Here is an 18,031-nt window from a genome sequence, read left to right on the forward strand (position 1 = left end):
ATTGGGCGAGATTCATCTCTAAGTAACAACTGGTAATTGCCCAGAGACGATCACAGGATAATGCACAAGAGCTACGGTTAATATGGAAAACAAAATTTGGACTGTGCAAAGGAGTTTTAATGTTTTCCATCAGTTGGACTATTGAAGGAAACAAGCGGACGTTCGAATTTTGAACCATGATTTGTTTCCGGCTCGATGGGCCTCGACATTAATTAAAATATTTTAATGTCATCTCGAATTTGGTTACGGAATTTAAAGAAAATTGTAATATTTAGGCATCTATAAACTTTATTTTGATTTCCTTGGATTATTACAGTTTTTTAAATAGTTTTATCGTTAATTGTTTCCGCGAATAGTGTGTCCGATATTAAATTATGCTGACGTTTTGTACTTATGTACGTGACGTAAAGACCTGTTCTGCAGGTTCTACTTTCACATAGGAAATTTGTAGCTCACCAACAATTATAAATGACTCTAAAAGTGATTGCTAAAATTCACAAAGACAATGTCTTTTCGAAAGATTTTTAAAGTTTTCATTGCTATAAGCATAATAGAGTGTATTAATATACAGTTATAAGTATATATTTATTTTCTAATTATTAAAGATTCAATTAGAAACAGGAAACTTAAATGATAATAAGATAAAAAGTGTACGGAAAAATCCGCAGTGTTATAAAAGATATTAATAATATATAATAATAAAAAAAACTACAATTCTAGCACAATAATATAAAACATTATCTTGCGGAATACTATTTTGTATGGAAAAAAATAAACCTTATCAGAGCTATCTATGTATACTGTACAGACGGGGGGCGTAAATGAGATACCACTATACCAGCGAACATTCCTATATGAGTCACAGGTTCCCAACGTCACCACAACGTGTACGCACAAATATCACCGTTATTTGATTTCCTTTTTGTTTATCTACCCGACATTTAAAGTTATTCAAATTAGTTTTTATGTGTGTCACGAGTTGACAAAATATTATTGTTAGCGGTTTAAGGTATCACAGTAAGGTGATCTCGTCGGTTACCGACGCAGTAGTGACAGACGCGCCTTGGAGCGCAGCGCTTGCGCCTACATCTGGCGCTCGGATCGCTTTTTTTTGAATTACCAAACTAACTCGAACTATTCATTCTGTGATATAAAAGCATTGTAATAAAACTATCACAAGTTAATATTGAAAAAGTAGATTATATAAGAAGATTGTTTAAATAATCGAAGTGAAAGGATACCTGAGAAACCTCCTCGTCGCCTTCATGTAAGTTCGTGGAAATATACTCGAATGCGAGAACACTAGCATATTACTAATTGATTATTCGCATTCCTTTATATTGATATAAAGCGTAAAATTTACAATTGAATATAAAGTTATATAGACAAAGATAAGCTATTCTGAACTAAAAAAACAATATACAGTTTATAAGTAAGAAATATTATATAATATACATTATTTACTAATATATAATAAAGTATAGTTATTTCTAAATCACAACAATGCTTATTGGGTAATATATACTAATCGAGATAGGTACTAAGTCTACAGATAACAAATACTTAACATTGCTCAGTTTTAATCAAGGTAATGATAATTTAGAATTAAGTATTCCAAGATATGTGAGTCGTGATTTGTTTTATTTCATAACGCTATCGCAGTTCAAATATTTATATATCATAGTTTAGACAACATTAAACTACCATAAATATTTGGACACAAGACAATGGGAACTGTAAATTGATGAAGAATGTTAGCCGAGGTAATGACGCCCTAGGTAATGAGGATATTCAGATATATGTGATTCGTTCTTGACACATTTTTGTTGTATTATAATTCCACGTAACACTATCACACTCCTTTAGAAACAGGTAATTTAATTTAACAAAAAATGTTGTTAGTACTATTATATTAAGTCAGATCTCATATTAAAATAAATATAATTATATATTTCCATTTCTTCGCCCTGGTGTCGAGGCAAAGTGCGGCGTTGAGTTCCGCAATTCAACACGCATTGTTTCCAGAATTCGGTGGAAAGTGGGGAATGGAGTGTCTTAACACTATGTTCCCTCTGCCTATCCTGCTGTACGCGGGATACAGCGTGAAGCTGAAAAAAAAAAGCAAAAGCAAAAGCACAAATAAAAAGATGGAAGATTATACCACAACTACCCGTGATCAATGGTAAAAAATAAAATTAGTATCACATAGTTTATTATTTAATTATTTATTTGTTAATTTGCTTTATAAAATAATATGATCTTGTACATACATTAGCACTATGCTAGACAGCAATAACTTAAATCAACAAAAAAATGCGAGTTATTTCAAGGATTATTTGTAGAGATCTTAGAGGATAGAGATACTTAGATTGTAAATATTTTTCTGTTATTATAATATGTTGTATTTTTTTAAGTGGCATATAAATAAATGAAAAATAAAAATAAATCGTTAAAAATCCTATAAACACGCTTTACACATTAATAAAACGAATATAATGAGCACAAACTCGATATATTTTCTACCAGCCATCTTCCAATTCCATCATCAGACCAGCTCGATGGTACCGTACTATTGTATTGCCATGATGAAACTTGGCAGATAATTGTCAAGTATGATGATGATGATGATTCTTAGATTTTGTTATTACTTAATTACTGCTCGACTGTGAAAAACGTGTGCTAAAAAAATACGCGTATTTTTCTCAACATCAAACCGTAGCAACGGCTCTTTTTTCATTCAAATTGATAATTTTTTTTATGGTGCAAAGAAAGATAAATATATCTTTTTAAAGAGGGCTATAAAATTATATTTAACCGTCCTTAAAATGTTATCTTCCTTGCCTGGAGTTTAAATATATTTAAATATAGATAGCCAAAAAAATATTTTTATTTGAAAAGTTTTGTTGCCAACCCAAAAATTGTTTCATATATTTAAATCCTATGAAAAAAAAAACCAAAATATTTCAGGCGGAAATGTAAACACAGATATACTCATCAGTTTATTTTTTTTAATTTGCTAACCGTATTAACTTTTTATATTAGTTAACAGGCCAACTTTTATATAATGAACTAGACAATGAAATAATATTAGGTCCTTGACGTGTCATTTATTTATAAAATGTGAACAATACATTTTATAAGAACTAAAGATATGCAATCGATAAATTTAAATCATTATCCGAGAAGATAATCGATTGATATTTAAAATAACAAAATTTTAATCAAAGTATGTAATCGCACACAAAAACATCACAAGAAATGGCGGCTTACGTTGTTATATTTTTGTTATAATGCAAGCGACCGAACAAGCTTCCAAGTGCAAGTTCTTATATAGTTTTTCCAAAATTTTCTAGATTCGTTTTGCCTACCTTGCGAAATGCGGGATAAAAAGCAAAAAAATTATGTATATTATTAATTGACTTAGGTACTCTTATATTTTTCACTATTTAGATTTCAAAGCTATCAAAATAATATGAATAGACTGTCACATGTCACGTACTGCGCTGGAGAATTATAGTTTAAAGAACACTTATAGATTATAATAAGTGTAATACTTCATGAACTGTTCAGTGCTTTATTGTTATATTTAATTAGTCACGTAGGATCCAACTATATTCGTATTGTTACCTATATTGCCTTATCGGAGGGAGAAGACACACAAACGACTGTCTGTTAACGCGACGGTTGTGGATCCGGTATATCAACTCAAGGAAGAGATTTTTTTTTAAATATTTTAATTTCTTCGCTAAAATTCGGCAGAGATTGGGCAACGGGGTGTTTTAACATTATGTTACCTCTGTTATATGCGGGAAATAGCAAGGTAGGCAGAGGTAACATAAAGAATGAAGCTGAAAAAAAAACTACTTCATTTCGAATATATTTCGAATTTGGTTAGGTACGTGGAGGATCTGGGACAGTGACTCTTGAGCCCTTGGGTCGTATTTCCAGGCTCCTTCCCTGCAACGTGATGGCCCTGGCATCCGCATAGCGAATCCGTAGAATGCAGTGTCTTTTCAATTGTCATATGTCACATCAGAGACTTGTAGCTTATAATAAATTCACAAAAATATGAATAATAACGATTATTATAAATACAAAGAAATACGTCCGTAGATATAAATCTAATTTAATATGTAATATTTTAATATGTATTTATTTAGAGATAATTTTACCACTTATTAGATACTAGCTGTTGAGTGTGACCGTGAACACCGCGCTTGCGTCACGCAAGCATATAGCAGGGTAGGCAAAGGAAACCTAGTATTAAGACATTCCTTTTCCCACTTTCCGCTGAATTTTCGAAGCATTGCATGTTTTTGCTTTGTTACCAGAGGAAAAAAAAAGAAAATATTAATAAATATTAATCCCTCTTCCGAGAGGAAATTAAATATACAACCGTAGTGTTACGGTAACACGTTTGTGCCCCTGCGTATATCTAATTAATAATTAAAATTAGCTATATTTTACGGGTTTCAAAATATATCCATGACAACAAGACCTGTTAGTAGGTATTCAACGTAGGTATGCATTTACGTCTTAATTAATCTACTGCATATATCTAAGATATTAAAGATAATTGTTATTTATCTATAATGCATGATATTAACATTTTTCATTTTCATGATGTGTGTTAATTCACAAAAGCTATATTCAACTTGTATGATGCAAATATGAAATTTAGAAGAATTTTTTTAAGAACTAGTAGATGAACATTAAATTATAATTTGATAGATATACTGCATATATTTAAGGTTTGATTTTACGAACAGAAATATATGTTTACATTTGTGTATATATATATATATGTATATATATATATATTAGGCGGTATATTGCCATTAAAAAGAACTTTAATCGACTGCAAAAAATCTATCAGATAATATATCGCTACCTCATATTAATATGGTAGTCTTCATATAGATATAATCAAAATGCGATCGATACGAACAACTATCGAAGAATCTTAATTACACCCGTCATATTTTCTCCATTTCTAGGAATTGTTTTTTTCTTTTCCATAAATATTTATTTTTGTTATAATGTATATTTAGAATTTTGCATAGGGAGGAAAAATTGGTTGGTTATTTTACTACGGGTATCTATAGGTACCTACTGTTATCCACTTCATAAATCGTAATTTAAAACGTTTAGCATTTTATTTGATATCACGAAAAATTCGCGCAAAATTTACCGTATTTAATAGATAAATGTTTGTTTTGCTCACGTTAATATCTATCTCGTTGGAAGTCTGCGATAAAAACCTATATGATATTCCACAGGTTCTTTATCGGAAAGTGAAAATTTGGCTTTTCCAAAGATAAGCCAGAACAAACAGACAGACAAAAAAATTAAATTGTTTGTTTGTGTTTTAGGATCGTGTAAATACCTATATGCACTTTAATAAATACGGTTATTTAGAAATCACCGAGAACCATTTTGATTTTTTTAAATACTTAGTCTTGTTAAAGTATTGTTACAAAGAAAAACATTTATTTTATTGTATGTAGCATTTATTACTAATAGATAAATATAAAACCATTAACCAAAAATATATATAAAGCTTGTTCGAAGGTCCATTAGTTGCAATACAGTCCTTTACAAGTCCTTTAACAGCAGACATTCTTGCAGATTTTTTTCTGAAAATTCTTCATTGCCATTCGTAAGGATTGTTTTAGGGACTCTAAATTATTATAACGTTCAGAGCAAGTTCTGCTGATCTTTAAAACTAACGATAAATCATGATACAGTATTCAAAATGTACGTTTAGTAAGATGTTTTCAGTATGATGGACAATGCGCAGGTGCAGGGGCACAAAGTGTGACTTTAACGCCGACTGGTGGTAGGTTCGATCCCCACTCGAGGAAATGAAATATTTATTATAATTTATATTTCCATTTCTTCGCTCTGAGGTGAGTTCCGGCACTCAACACTCCTCCAAAATTCGGAGGAAGGTGGGGAACGGAGTGTCTTAACGCTAGTTTCCCTATGGGTACATGGTATACAGGATAGCCTGTTTTAATTATTCGATTTTATAAACAATATCTTCTATATATATAAAATCGAAAGGTCACTCACTCATCAGGAAATCTTAGAAACTACATGAGGTAGGAATCTGAAATTTTGCATAGGAATTACTAATAGGACGTAGGTGCTCGCTAAGACGGGAATTTGCAATATTCGACTTATAAGGGGTTGTTTTTGGGGTTGAAAGTTTGTATGAAACTTTGTTACTACAAATGCTAGGAGTATCAAATTTTACATGAACTTATAGGATATAGGTACTCATAGAGACAGAAATTAATAATAACGTAATTCGCGCAGGCGAAGCCGCGAGCGGGCCGCTAGTATTATATAAGTAGATAATGACAAATATGCTCGGATTGCTCGGAAAACGAAGCATCCAAGTGTAATATAAAATATAAAATTTTATTTAATAAAATATTAAATACCAATTAGTTAAGTAGTTAGTAATTTACTAGTAAAAAAATTGTAAGTATTATCTTACTAATTGTTTTTAAGAATATGCAAATAATACAGTTTAAGTATCTAATAAATTGTTTAGATATTATTGTCTTAATTTTCGACATTCAATATCGTTCACGATATTAAAATTATTCCAAGAGATCAAAGAACATTTCCAAATTAGACTTTCACAAAGCGTTGTACTAAGTATCTGCATTGTGAAAAATCGGTTTTTTCTAAAATAATTTATTAAAAATTCAATAATTTATTAAAATATAAGTGGTCATAAAACTTTACTTTTGTAATTTAAGAAAATATCCATATTTTACACTAAATATGGGTGATGCCTAACTTACCACGTAACCTTGAGACGATATTTCACTGAATACTTTCAGTTTTCACAGCCTTGTTTCAACAATGCATGAAAATGAAACTGATAAAAAAGGCAGTTAATGGCGTTGCTTTGCTTAAGTTTGCTTTGTATAGTTGTCTTCTTATTTCAATTCTAACCGGCATGGTATTACATTTAGCTAGCGGTCCAAAATTATTAATAAATTCACTATGCTAACAATGAATATTGAACTTTCGAAGCTAATCATATTTTATGAATAAAAATTGATGAGCCCAACTCCATTCTATGTTAATTATTTCCCTCAGTCTAATCTACCTCTGTGTTATTTACACGTTCTCTGTCTTTACATGCTACTCCTTATTTCCGAATTTCAAGGGTTCTGGACGTCCTGGCGCGAGCATTTGGATTCAGAGTTTTTAAAATAAATAAATATAGTTGCATCTTACGTGACTAATTAAATATAACAATAATGTATTCTTTATGTAGTATTAATAATATGTATAATCTGTGCGCGTTCTTTCAAATATAATTATCTAGCAAAGTACGTGACAACGTATACGTTATTATTATTTTGATAACTTTGAAATATAAAATGGTAAAAAAATATAATGATGATGTTCATTTTGTGTCAAAACTACTTGTTTTGATTAATATTGATTTTCGTGTTTACAGCCATGTGCTGTACCTACTTCTGCACCATGACAGCCTCCTCAGTATATGTGATATATATAGTATTTTTAATATTTAATGATAAATAATATTTATTTCGCTAGCACGTACTTAAATTTTACTACTAATAGATAATCTAAAGATACAACAATCTTTACTTTTTATTTATTGCGACTGGATAGTTGACTTAGATACTTTTATTTAAAAAAAAATCCTAATAGGACTAAATTCATTTTTTTATATGTTTAGTTTTAATTATTCTTTTTATAAATATTTTTAAATTATTTTTTCCAGATATGATTGGAATGAATCACAACAAGTTAGAGCAAGATGGATACAAACATAAATGACTCTAATTGGGATGATGGAGGTATTATAACATTCTTTTTAGCTTCATACTGTATTCCGCACTTAGCAGGGTAATCAGAGGGATTCAGGGCTCTGGTAACGGGGTAAAGCACGGCGTTGAATTCCGCCACTCAACACGGTATGCCTCCAAAATTCAGTGGAAGGTGGAGAACGGATGTAGATTTCTATATAGAGATGTCTTAATGAGGAACAGAGTGTTTTAATACTAAGTTCTCTCTGAATACCCTGCTGTGTGCGGGATACAGCGTGAAGCTGATTTAATTTTGAATAAATATTTTTTGTCATGTAAATGTCCATTTATTAATAATTAGGTACTTAATAATATTTTTTTAAAATATGATTATAAATCGTATTTTAAAAAAATAATCATACTATAATAAATATTAATATATACTTTAAATTGTAGATTTCGACTCCACAGCAGATCCGAGCGTATTGATGATAGCTGAAGAAGTTCCTACTTTAACCCTGGCAACAATTCTAGGAGTTACCGTAGTTTTACTTATTGCTATAGTGCTAGTTTTCGTTCTGGGTTTTCTCGTTGACTGGAGACAACAGTAAGTGTGTTGATTTAGTTTTTTTTATTTTAGTAGACTTGCAAGTTATAATGCTATACAATTTTAATTGAATCTACTTATAGTGTAGTAGGAAGCCCAAGCTCTGTTACTTACAACTGTTTGAATATCATGTTAACATTTAAAACGTCAAAGTTATCAAAAGTTATTAGTGTTTTTTATAACTTTACGGACTTTCGATCTCTATCTCTATCTGAGATAAATAGGTACCATATTACATTTTCTAATTTATTACTAGCACCTCAAATGTTGATATTACATAAATGGTTTACAGGCGTTTGCTTGACAAAAGAATGGGAGAAGTGAAACGAAAGAAAGCTTTCGGAAGAAAAAGAACCAAGGCGGCTGGAGATGTTGTGAGCATAGCGAACAACATGGAGGAAGCCAGCACGAGCACCCCACCTGCGGAAGCCCTTAAGCATATAGTCACCATAAATTAAAAGCTGATTTGCATAGAAAAATTAGGATTTTTTTAACGTTTTGTATTAGATTAAGATTCATTTATTTTTAAGGTAGTTCTATAAGTATTAACAATTTTATTAGTTGTATTTATTAAAGAAAAGAATCCTGAATATAAATATAAAAAATTGTGAAGTTTTTGGTACTTTCTTAGAGACGAGAATAACAATGACGAAATATGTAACGCTCTTGCTGGCATTCCGTTCAATTAAATATCTTGCTAGAGATGGATTTTTTTACTTATTTTGGTTTTAAAATCTCTCATTTAATATAGCTACTAGATAGCATATGTATAGATTTTATTTTACAACAGACTTTATGATAAACCAAAGTATAAATAAAATATGAAAAATATCGATTTTAATAAATTTGTCACATAGGTATTTATTTTATTTTATTCTTCCTTCATTAGCTGTTCATTTATACCAATCACGTAGTTACCTCTGTCTCATCTTTAACATTTCAAGGGTAACAGACAATAAGTAGGTAATGTAATGATGTAAAAATATTAAATTTTTCCTTCTAATCAATCGAAAAAATATCCTTCTCAAAAGTATTTAAATTCTTTTTATAAATTTTGAATTTTGGTTTTGATCCCGAATTTTGAAATCTCGGTGTTCTTTATCATCATACAAATTGAATGCTAAACATTCAGCCAATTCAGTAAAACAGTTGTATAAAATAACTTATAGCTATTAGCAATTAGCAAATTTGTCGAAGTTTTAATTCAAATACTACTTAAAATTACACAACATTACGTTACTTTAAATTCACATATTTTTTATTTATGAACCGATTGTAATAAACAATAGTGAATACGGCATTTAAATCGGTAAAGCCGATTCTGAGATTAGCGTGAACAAACGCACAGACAAACAGACAAACGAACAAACAGACGAACAGATAAAAGTTTTAAAAATCGTTGTTTTGGGTTCTACAGTAACATTTTTTCTTATACAGGCAAATGCCGCGAATGACTTTAATACGTTTATGTCTGAGTGCATCGTTCTTGACAAATGGCGTAACAACAATAAAATCACTTTTTTTTATTTTTGGCAAAATCTCTTTTGTTTTATTTGTATTAGGTTATCATAGAGTAGTTAAAACTGTGGCGATGAGTAAAATACACACACTGGAAACATTACATGTTAAGTGACGGGACTCTATGTTGCGCTTTACCTCTTCATCAGAGCTAGGAAAATGACAATATTAAATATTTAATTTTGAGTGGGAATCGAACCCTTAACATTTCGCGTTTGTAGAAGCATGCTTGTGCCCATGCGCCATAACTGTTCTATAAAGTTACTGAAGGCGTCTAGGTTGCTATCCTAATTTATTTATCACTTTGTCAATAAATTCAGTGTCCTCTTCCAGTGCCTTCGCTCTGGCGTCGAGGCAAACCGCGTCATTGAGTTCCGCCACTCAAAACGCAATGTCTCCAGAATAAGGAAATTTGGAAAAAATGGTCTCCAAAAATTTGGAACGGACTGTTTTAACACTAGGTTCTCTCTGCCTGTGTGCAGGGTACAGCGTGACGCTAAAAAACGGGGGTTCATTGTAATATGTTACATATTACATAGTACAGTTTGTGTAAACATATGCAATGTATATTAATTAAGCACCAAAAAAATTAGATCACACTATTACGTGTTTATTGCGGTAACAACTCGACTAACTGCCGGGAATGTAGTCTGGCTAGGTTGAATTATTAAAACTGAAAGTAAGTCTCACATTGACTAAGTTTTACGCAAATATAATGCAGTTGTTATATACATATCTATATAAAATTTATAGTTTTAAAGTGTCTTAGTAATAAATTCCTTATGTCTACCCTTGCTTTATAAAGGATACAGTGTGAAGCGTACAATATACTCGGATCGACGGACGATGATTTCTCATGATTACCTGAAAAAATAGTATTTCTACATTTACTAAAAAAAAATATGGCCATTTATATCGCAAAAAACTTGTATTTTGCACACTGCAAAAGGCACCAAAATTAATAGGGTGCTTCCGGTTGACCTAGCATTATGAAATTTGGCAGCAATACTTGCTATAGAAAACTATACATTTTTAGTTAAATCGTAAAAAATAATATCCTTAAAAGGGGGGCAAAATTTGGTATTAAAGCCGCTAGTTCAAGTGAGATATCATTTGAAGGGGCAAAGCTAAGCTTGAATTTCAAAAAAAGACCTCTAATATTTGTAAGGAAACCTCGGTGGGAGAGTGTGACTCGCGCTTGTTCAGTTTTTTATACAATATAATAAAATTAGATATTAGATATCCCATTATTTCACTAGATTCAGCATTCAGAAGTTTTCTTCGAAGTGTAATAACATTTTACTTCCGTTGTCTTTCTTCATGTTAAAGATAATCACAAATGGTCTATTACGTGTAAGTATAAGGATTGCAGTCAGTCAGTAGCATTGTTTCTAGTTAAGCGCACGATTTTTATGAAATATTGCAATTACACGTAAATCAAACTCTTTGATGACGGTTGATAAATTAATTATCGACTATAGATTAGATAAATAATAATGATTCGGTGTCATGAATATTTATACAGTGTACTTTGATATATTGAAGGAGTAGAGTGCTTTTGTTTTTCTTTTAATTCATTTTTTTTACCGGAAAACACACGCTATGTTTATTTCGTTATTTTAGTTGAAATATGTACCTTACTATAGATTTTTTATTATGACAATAATTTGATTATTACGTGAAATATAAACGTTATGGGTAATTCTAAATCTAAGAAAGTGCAGAAGGAGCCCGATAAGTTCTTCGAGCGGGAGCGATGGAAGCAACAAAAAATAGAAGAAAAAAAAAAGAAAAATGCAAGCCAATTGAATAAAAGAGCAGCAGTGAAAGAGCCACCTATAGCTCTTTCTGCAACACTATCTCCACCTATCCCTGGTCCTGGGCCAGCGCCGACGTCGGCTCAAGTTCGTTCGTATGACGACGAAGCCTTGGATCGAATGCGCTATCAACTTAATAATGATAGCGATGCCTTTTTACTGAATAACATTTTATTGTCAGTGCAATTCTTCGAAAATTATGAAAGGTAAGTTAATCTAATGTAAATTCAATAATTTTATTTCCATTAATTGATCATAAATGTACAAATTTGTATTATTATTAAAAAAATATAAAATTTATCAAAATGTGTTTTGTTAAATAGTGTTCAAGCAGGATAAGAAATACTAGAATAAATGTATCAAAAATTAAACTGTGATATATTTATGATGATTAAATAAAGTAACTATTAATACTTTCTTCTTTTTCCTCGATCTCACCTGATGGATAAGACAAAGCGCCATTAGGTTCGCCGCCCGATACCCAATGCCTTTAAAATAGACGGAATGTGGAAAGTGGATTGTACAGGCATCCCTCGTATAACACGGTTAATTCGTACCGTGCTATATCAAAACCGTGTTATACGAAACCAGGTATACCATACTGTACCCCGTGTAGTATCGAGACCTCGTCTTGTGTTATATCGAAACCGTGTTATGCGAAACTTTGAAATCATACAAATAAAGGCAATGCGTACCGTGTTATATCGAAACCAAATCTTAAGGTGTAAAATTTTATGATAGTGGAAATTTTGTTCCAAATACTACATAAATGAAAAAGGAAGTTACCTTGAAGTTTTTATTAAGAAAAATAAATTAAATTCAATTTTATGATGAAATAGAAAAATTAGAAAATACAACAATAAAATATATTCAAAGGCTAATAATAATAATTACATAGTATAAAACAAGTAGAAACAGCTTATTGAACGAAAAAAAGTTCAAATTTAAAATGCATATTTTTCAAAATAGTGTTGTACTAATATCATTTCTTGTATCGTGTAATATCGAAATCGTGTTATATTAGTCTCAATTCTTGGACCGTGTAATATCGAAACCGTGTTGTATAAGTACCGTGTTATACGAGGGACGCCTGTATTCGAACTCGGTCGTAAATAGAAAATTAAAAAAAATATTTATATATGAAAAAAAAAAACAAGCACCTACTCCATTCTAAATAACTTGTCTCATTACAATTTTTTTTTTAAATATGGAGAGTAGAGGTACCTCTATCCTCTCTGTTCTAAAATAAACCGTTAATCTTTCTGAACATATATTAAATGTTAAATATTGAAGCATAATTTAATAAGAAATTGTGAAGTAATTTAAATTAACTCGTCGGCTCCTTTAGGCCTTAAAATTTATCATCAAATATTAGGTATTGCTTTAAATTAATATTTAAGTTATACAAAATTATCATTTTAAATTCAAAACTAAAATTCTTAAAATTCTCTTATTCTCTATTACTGTTAAATTTAATGGATTTATTTTATTTTGTTTATGTAAAAATTATTTAGCAACAATAAAATTATCAGTAATCACGATATAAGTTGGGTAATTGAAAGTAGTGTATAATACATTAAGATATTTATTTATGTTTAATGTAAGGCTTTAACAAAATACCGACAATAATAATTAAAATTGACGTATATGATATTAAAGTAAGTTATTATTATAGTGATAACAACTCAAGAACATGTTGATTCAGATACCGTTATCACAGTTATATTAGCGGTGATTTCTTTGTGATTTTAAAAATCTCCAATCTATTGAACGTACATATTTTATTTTGAATTAATATGAAAGAAATATAAATTTTCAGAGAGCTGTATCTGATTAAAAATAACCCTATCTCTGAGTGGCAACATGAAATGGACGAAGCGATGGTAAAACGTCATAAGCATGTATTTTTTGCTGATAGAATACAAGAATGTGTACAGGAGCACGTAGTTTACCAAAGACAGAGAGATAGGTCGGAAACTTTAGTAGCTTCTAGATTATTCGTCATATATGATAACGTAGAAGCGAGTGAACCTGGAGATAGTTCTGATTACTCTGCTGTTCTTGATGCACCCTTTTATAAGCTTCGTATAGAAGATTGTAAAGAGCCAGGTAAGTTTAATTATGTTAAATTATAAACACATTATAAATTAATCCTATAAGAGTTTCGTTTGTTTCTTTTGCGGTACGAATCCCCTTAAAATCAACTGATATCAATCATCTTCACTCTCAGACACTGACTTACTGTGTCATAATAGCGTATCTGTATTAAAATTAATTAAGCTGTCAGTATTATATTAACATGTGCTATACCTTTTTAGGATATATAAAGCTAAAAAAACTTGAAATTTTGGAAAGTTCTCTGGCTAAAGAAACAGAATCTAATATTATACCTCCAGTGAACTCTGATGATAGTATATATACTGACTCTGAAAAAGAGTCTAATGCCTCAGATGAGATTTTATGTTCCTCTAAAGATGGGAATGTAATAAAAAAAATTGAAGGAAAATTGACGGAGTTAAAGAAAGATCAACACGTCGATTTAGAAAATACTGCGAGCGTGTCTCACGAAGAAAATAAAATAAAATCTTCAGATGATGTTTGTGAGGCAGGCACAACAAGTGCAAAATTTATAAGTGGAACTCGTCACGAATTATCTTATAACCATGAGGAAAATGAAACTGTTACAGATCAAGATATTAAACCTAGAAAATCAATATTAAAAACTGTAAAGAGGCGTTTTAGCGGACCAACAAAAGACATTCTCAATAAAACCCAACTTGGTGAACCTCGTTATATGTCGTCAGATAACATAACAGCCGAAGATACAGAAACTTCAGGATATAGATCAAATACCAGTAGTCGTCACACAGAGTCAAGTGAAACTGAATCGGATTATGGATATGCAACAATTACTGAATCGACAACTCCAAAAAAACTGGAATTGACCTTACAATCTAATTACACATCGACTTCAGGGGTCCTTCCAGATAATGCTTGGGTCTCTATAAATGTAAAAGCTATTGATTGGAGTGATGACGAAGAAGACGATACAGCTTCTAAATTGTCCTTGAGTAGAAATTTGTATGAGACACATCAGTATCTAAGTTCTATTACATTTATGCATGATTTTGTTGATAATTTTATACTTGATTTAGGATCTGGCCTAGGATTTTCTCAAGAGGCTATCAAAAATGCTTTAACCCAAGGTGCTAGCATTTATTGCAATGCTAGTAAGCCTGGTAACAATATCAACAGTAACTATGAAGTTTTCCCTGCTTTGATTGCGGCTTGGCCAAATGCTGCAAATCCATGGATTATTCGAGAAAGGAAGATAATCCAAAATCCTAGAACTAATTTTGCTTATCAATGGCCAACTAAATACATGGTAAGCAAAGCTATTGGATTTGGATGCCTTCTAGTACCTATAGGATTTAGACCAAAACGTGGAGTAAATCCGGACCAGCAACTACAGTGGCGGGTTATATTCCCAGCAGCTGAACGTTACTTGGAAAGTTGCTTAGCTCACTCACACATGCGTTGCTACTTGTTTGCTTTAACTTTACAGAAAACTTTTATGGAGAGCGAAACTTCGAAAACTGGTATAGATGCTGGTCATCTTAAAAATCACTTATTTTGGCAATGCGAGGATAATTACGCTAGATGGCCTGAAGATAGACTAGGTGAATCACTGCGTTTATTTTTAAGAAGTTTCTATGTACAATTTGGGAAATCTCGATTTCCAAATTATTTTATGGAAAATTGCAATGAGTTTAAGTGTATTCCAAAGCCTTTATTGCTCAAATTGCAAAGAAAGCTGGCTGATATTCTTGAAACACCAGTAATGCATTTACTTCATGCAATTAATAAAATTAAATATACAAAAAAGGATTTCTATCCAACATTTAACGTAAATAAACTGTATGAAATTTTAACCTGCAAAAATCCACTGCGTATGCTCAATCCACATATACCTGCTATTGTTCCAAATTATAATGAGAGCTCTGATAGTGATGATGAGTTCACTAATATCTGGGACAGAACAAAAGCTCATGATAAACATTATCAATGGAAAAAAGAAAGACAGCGACAAATGAAAGAAAGAAGGCGGGTTAATACAACAAATAAAAAAATGAGAAGTAGCTTGAAGGCAGAAAAGGAAATAAATGAGAAAGTGAGTATTAAACTATATAATTTAAAAATTAGTAAGGTAATTTTTCTACTTGTACAATATTTTTTTATACTGGTTTTAATTTAAAAAAAAAGATCTGTAAAAAATAATTATCAGTTTTATAATATTTACTTATTATAAACCATGGCTTCAACTTAGAGAATTAAAAAAAAAAACTAAAGGAAGCGAGAATTCACGAATATGAAAAAATAAGCCCTGTTACGATTTTTTATGAGTAAATTTCTATTACTTTTGGTATTGTATTGATTGTACCCATCTTTAATATAAATGTATTGTTTTATTTTAGATAATATTGCCATCTAAAATGGAACCTGAGCGACGTCGCCTTGTGATAGAGTTCTTTATTCCTCATTTCATCGCGATGGCTCGTTCAAGTGAGAAGTTTGATGCATTAAGACAAGCTATTATTTACTTAGAGCAAGCTCAGAGGTTATGCTACCTTCTGCGCGAGGAACCAGGAGGTGACACTACAGCAAGTGAATATTTAGATATCATTCGCGACAAACTAGCAGACTGTCAGCGTAAAATTGTAAGTCAAGGTGGTTACAAAATGCCATTAAGAGAGAAAAGTTTTTTGGAAAAAAAATCTCCTCATGCCAATTTAATTCGTAAACAGCGTCCAAGGTATGAGCATATTGTAAATCAAAACTCTCCTACTGATGGTACCAACTTAGCCCCACTTACTTTCGTAGATATTCATGCCGAAAATTTAAATAACCAAAATTCTAAAAAATATTTGGAAATTAATGATATTAATTCAGAGGAATCAAAATTATAAATTTGAACGTGAATATTCACATAAATTACATTTTTATATTTTTCGATATAATTGTAATTCTGAGTTAAGTCTTATAATAAAAATGTAATCTAATTTATAATCTTAAAAAAATAATATAATTTTTACATTTTTATATAAAACTTATGTTATAGGTAGGGTAGAGTTAAAAATTACTCAATGAACTTGTTTAATAAAAAAAAAACACAATAAATTGGAATCTCTTAATATTAAAATACCTATTAATACTTTATAAGCTATGTGATAAAAGGATATGAAAAAAAAAGGATTTAATAAGAATATACTTAAAAAAGCAATATTATTTTGGTAATGAATCTTTATTGTTATAAAAATGTAATTTTTTTAATGCTAAGTAGATTTAAGTCCATATGCTATTTCAAATTATATATTATGTTAATAATATTTTGACTATGTGAAACTTTAATTGGCTGTCTAAATTAATAAATTTAACCCAGTAAACTTGACGAGTAGTGTCATTGCACATACCCTGCATGTAGTTATATATTAAGCTCGCTTGAGGCGGGCAGCTCGCAGATCTGAATCAAATCTGGCACGGCTTCATCTTCGGAGATGATTTTAGTTGCAGTCAATGTCGACGTGCTCGCACCATTAATTGTGGAGAAACAACCAAGACAACGCGCAACTAGAATATCTCTTAACATTAAAATAAGTTATAATTATTTATTAATTTGTGTTAAATATATAATTATTTACTAAGCAAAGCAAATCATAACAAGTTGCTTAATAATAATAATAACATTTTTTTAATATTGTTAATTCAAATAAATTCATCTAAAATATTTTTATTCAAAATGTTTTTTTATTTACTATATTACTATTACTACTACTATTATTACTATACTATTTTTAATTAGTTATATCTTTAATATTCATCCGTGTATTGTATATAACTGAAAACATTTTCATTGAAAGAATTTTCGATTAGAAACCATTTAATTAAAAAAATATATATATGCGTCAAAACTATCTTTTCGGATCATGCCAGTTTGAGAATAGAAGGTGTCTATAGAGCGGCGTGAGACAATAGGTAAATAAATCATAAAAAGGTTACTTTATAGGTCACGATTAATAGAGTTTTATGAAAATAATTATGGCAGTAGTAATGGGCTAACAGCACTGTAAATAATACTATATAATAATATCTCTGGAACTTATAATATAACCTCTTAAAATTTATTAGACAACGAATATCATAAATATGTACTTCGTACACATATCAATACTAATAAATTATATAGTAAAAATTATTTTATTTTACATTTCAATAATAATTATAATTGT

At 30.4% G+C, this 18,031-nt stretch overlaps 2 protein-coding genes across 3 annotated transcripts; both read left to right on the forward strand.

Annotated features, from left to right (window-relative positions):
• Positions 1–1,026: 1,026 nt before the first annotated feature.
• LOC146527716 (uncharacterized) lies at positions 1,027–9,269 on the forward strand. 2 transcript variants are annotated; one of them, XM_085204991.1, is made up of 4 exons: positions 1,027–1,267; positions 7,778–7,853; positions 8,259–8,409; positions 8,702–9,269. In XM_085204991.1, the coding sequence occupies exons 2-4, from the start codon at positions 7,814–7,816 to the stop codon at positions 8,865–8,867; spliced, it is 357 nt and encodes a 118-aa protein (XP_085061117.1). In that variant the 5' UTR covers positions 1,027–1,267; positions 7,778–7,813; the 3' UTR covers positions 8,868–9,269. The 2 variants fall into 2 exon arrangements, with proteins under 2 accessions (XP_085061117.1, XP_085061118.1); XM_085204992.1 differs by lacking the exon at positions 1,027–1,267 and adding an exon at positions 1,713–1,763.
• Positions 9,270–11,295: 2,026 nt separating this feature from the next.
• On the forward strand, positions 11,296–17,542 carry LOC146527717 (uncharacterized). The gene is made up of 4 exons (XM_085204988.1): positions 11,296–11,950; positions 13,564–13,853; positions 14,063–15,915; positions 16,220–17,542. Exons 1-4 carry the CDS (start codon positions 11,622–11,624, stop codon positions 16,709–16,711), a joined length of 2,964 nt encoding a protein of 987 aa, XP_085061114.1. The 5' UTR covers positions 11,296–11,621; the 3' UTR covers positions 16,712–17,542.
• The last annotated feature ends 489 nt before the right edge of the window (positions 17,543–18,031 follow it).

Source organism: Heliconius melpomene, chromosome 20 (genome assembly GCF_056956725.1).
Source record: "Heliconius melpomene rosina isolate 202511_hmr_F chromosome 20, ASM5695672v1, whole genome shotgun sequence".
NCBI lineage: Eukaryota > Metazoa > Arthropoda > Insecta > Lepidoptera > Nymphalidae > Heliconius > Heliconius melpomene.

What these genes read in the sequence shown, in the direction of transcription:
- LOC146527716 (XM_085204991.1), top strand. Translation starts at nt 7,814, where the DNA reads ATGGATACAAACATAAATGACTCTAATTGGGATGATGGAG. An exon ending in CTCTAATTGGGATGATGGAG is followed by an intron (nt 7,854 to 8,258) that starts GTATTATAACAT and finishes TTTAAATTGTAG; the next exon opens with ATTTCGACTCCACAGCAGAT. An exon ending in CTCGTTGACTGGAGACAACA is followed by an intron (nt 8,410 to 8,701) that starts GTAAGTGTGTTG and finishes AATGGTTTACAG; the next exon opens with GCGTTTGCTTGACAAAAGAA.
- LOC146527717 (XM_085204988.1), top strand. Translation starts at nt 11,622, where the DNA reads ATGGGTAATTCTAAATCTAAGAAAGTGCAGAAGGAGCCCGATAAGTTC. An exon ending in TTCTTCGAAAATTATGAAAG is followed by an intron (nt 11,951 to 13,563) that starts GTAAGTTAATCT and finishes ATAAATTTTCAG; the next exon opens with AGAGCTGTATCTGATTAAAA. An exon ending in AGAAGATTGTAAAGAGCCAG is followed by an intron (nt 13,854 to 14,062) that starts GTAAGTTTAATT and finishes ATACCTTTTTAG; the next exon opens with GATATATAAAGCTAAAAAAA.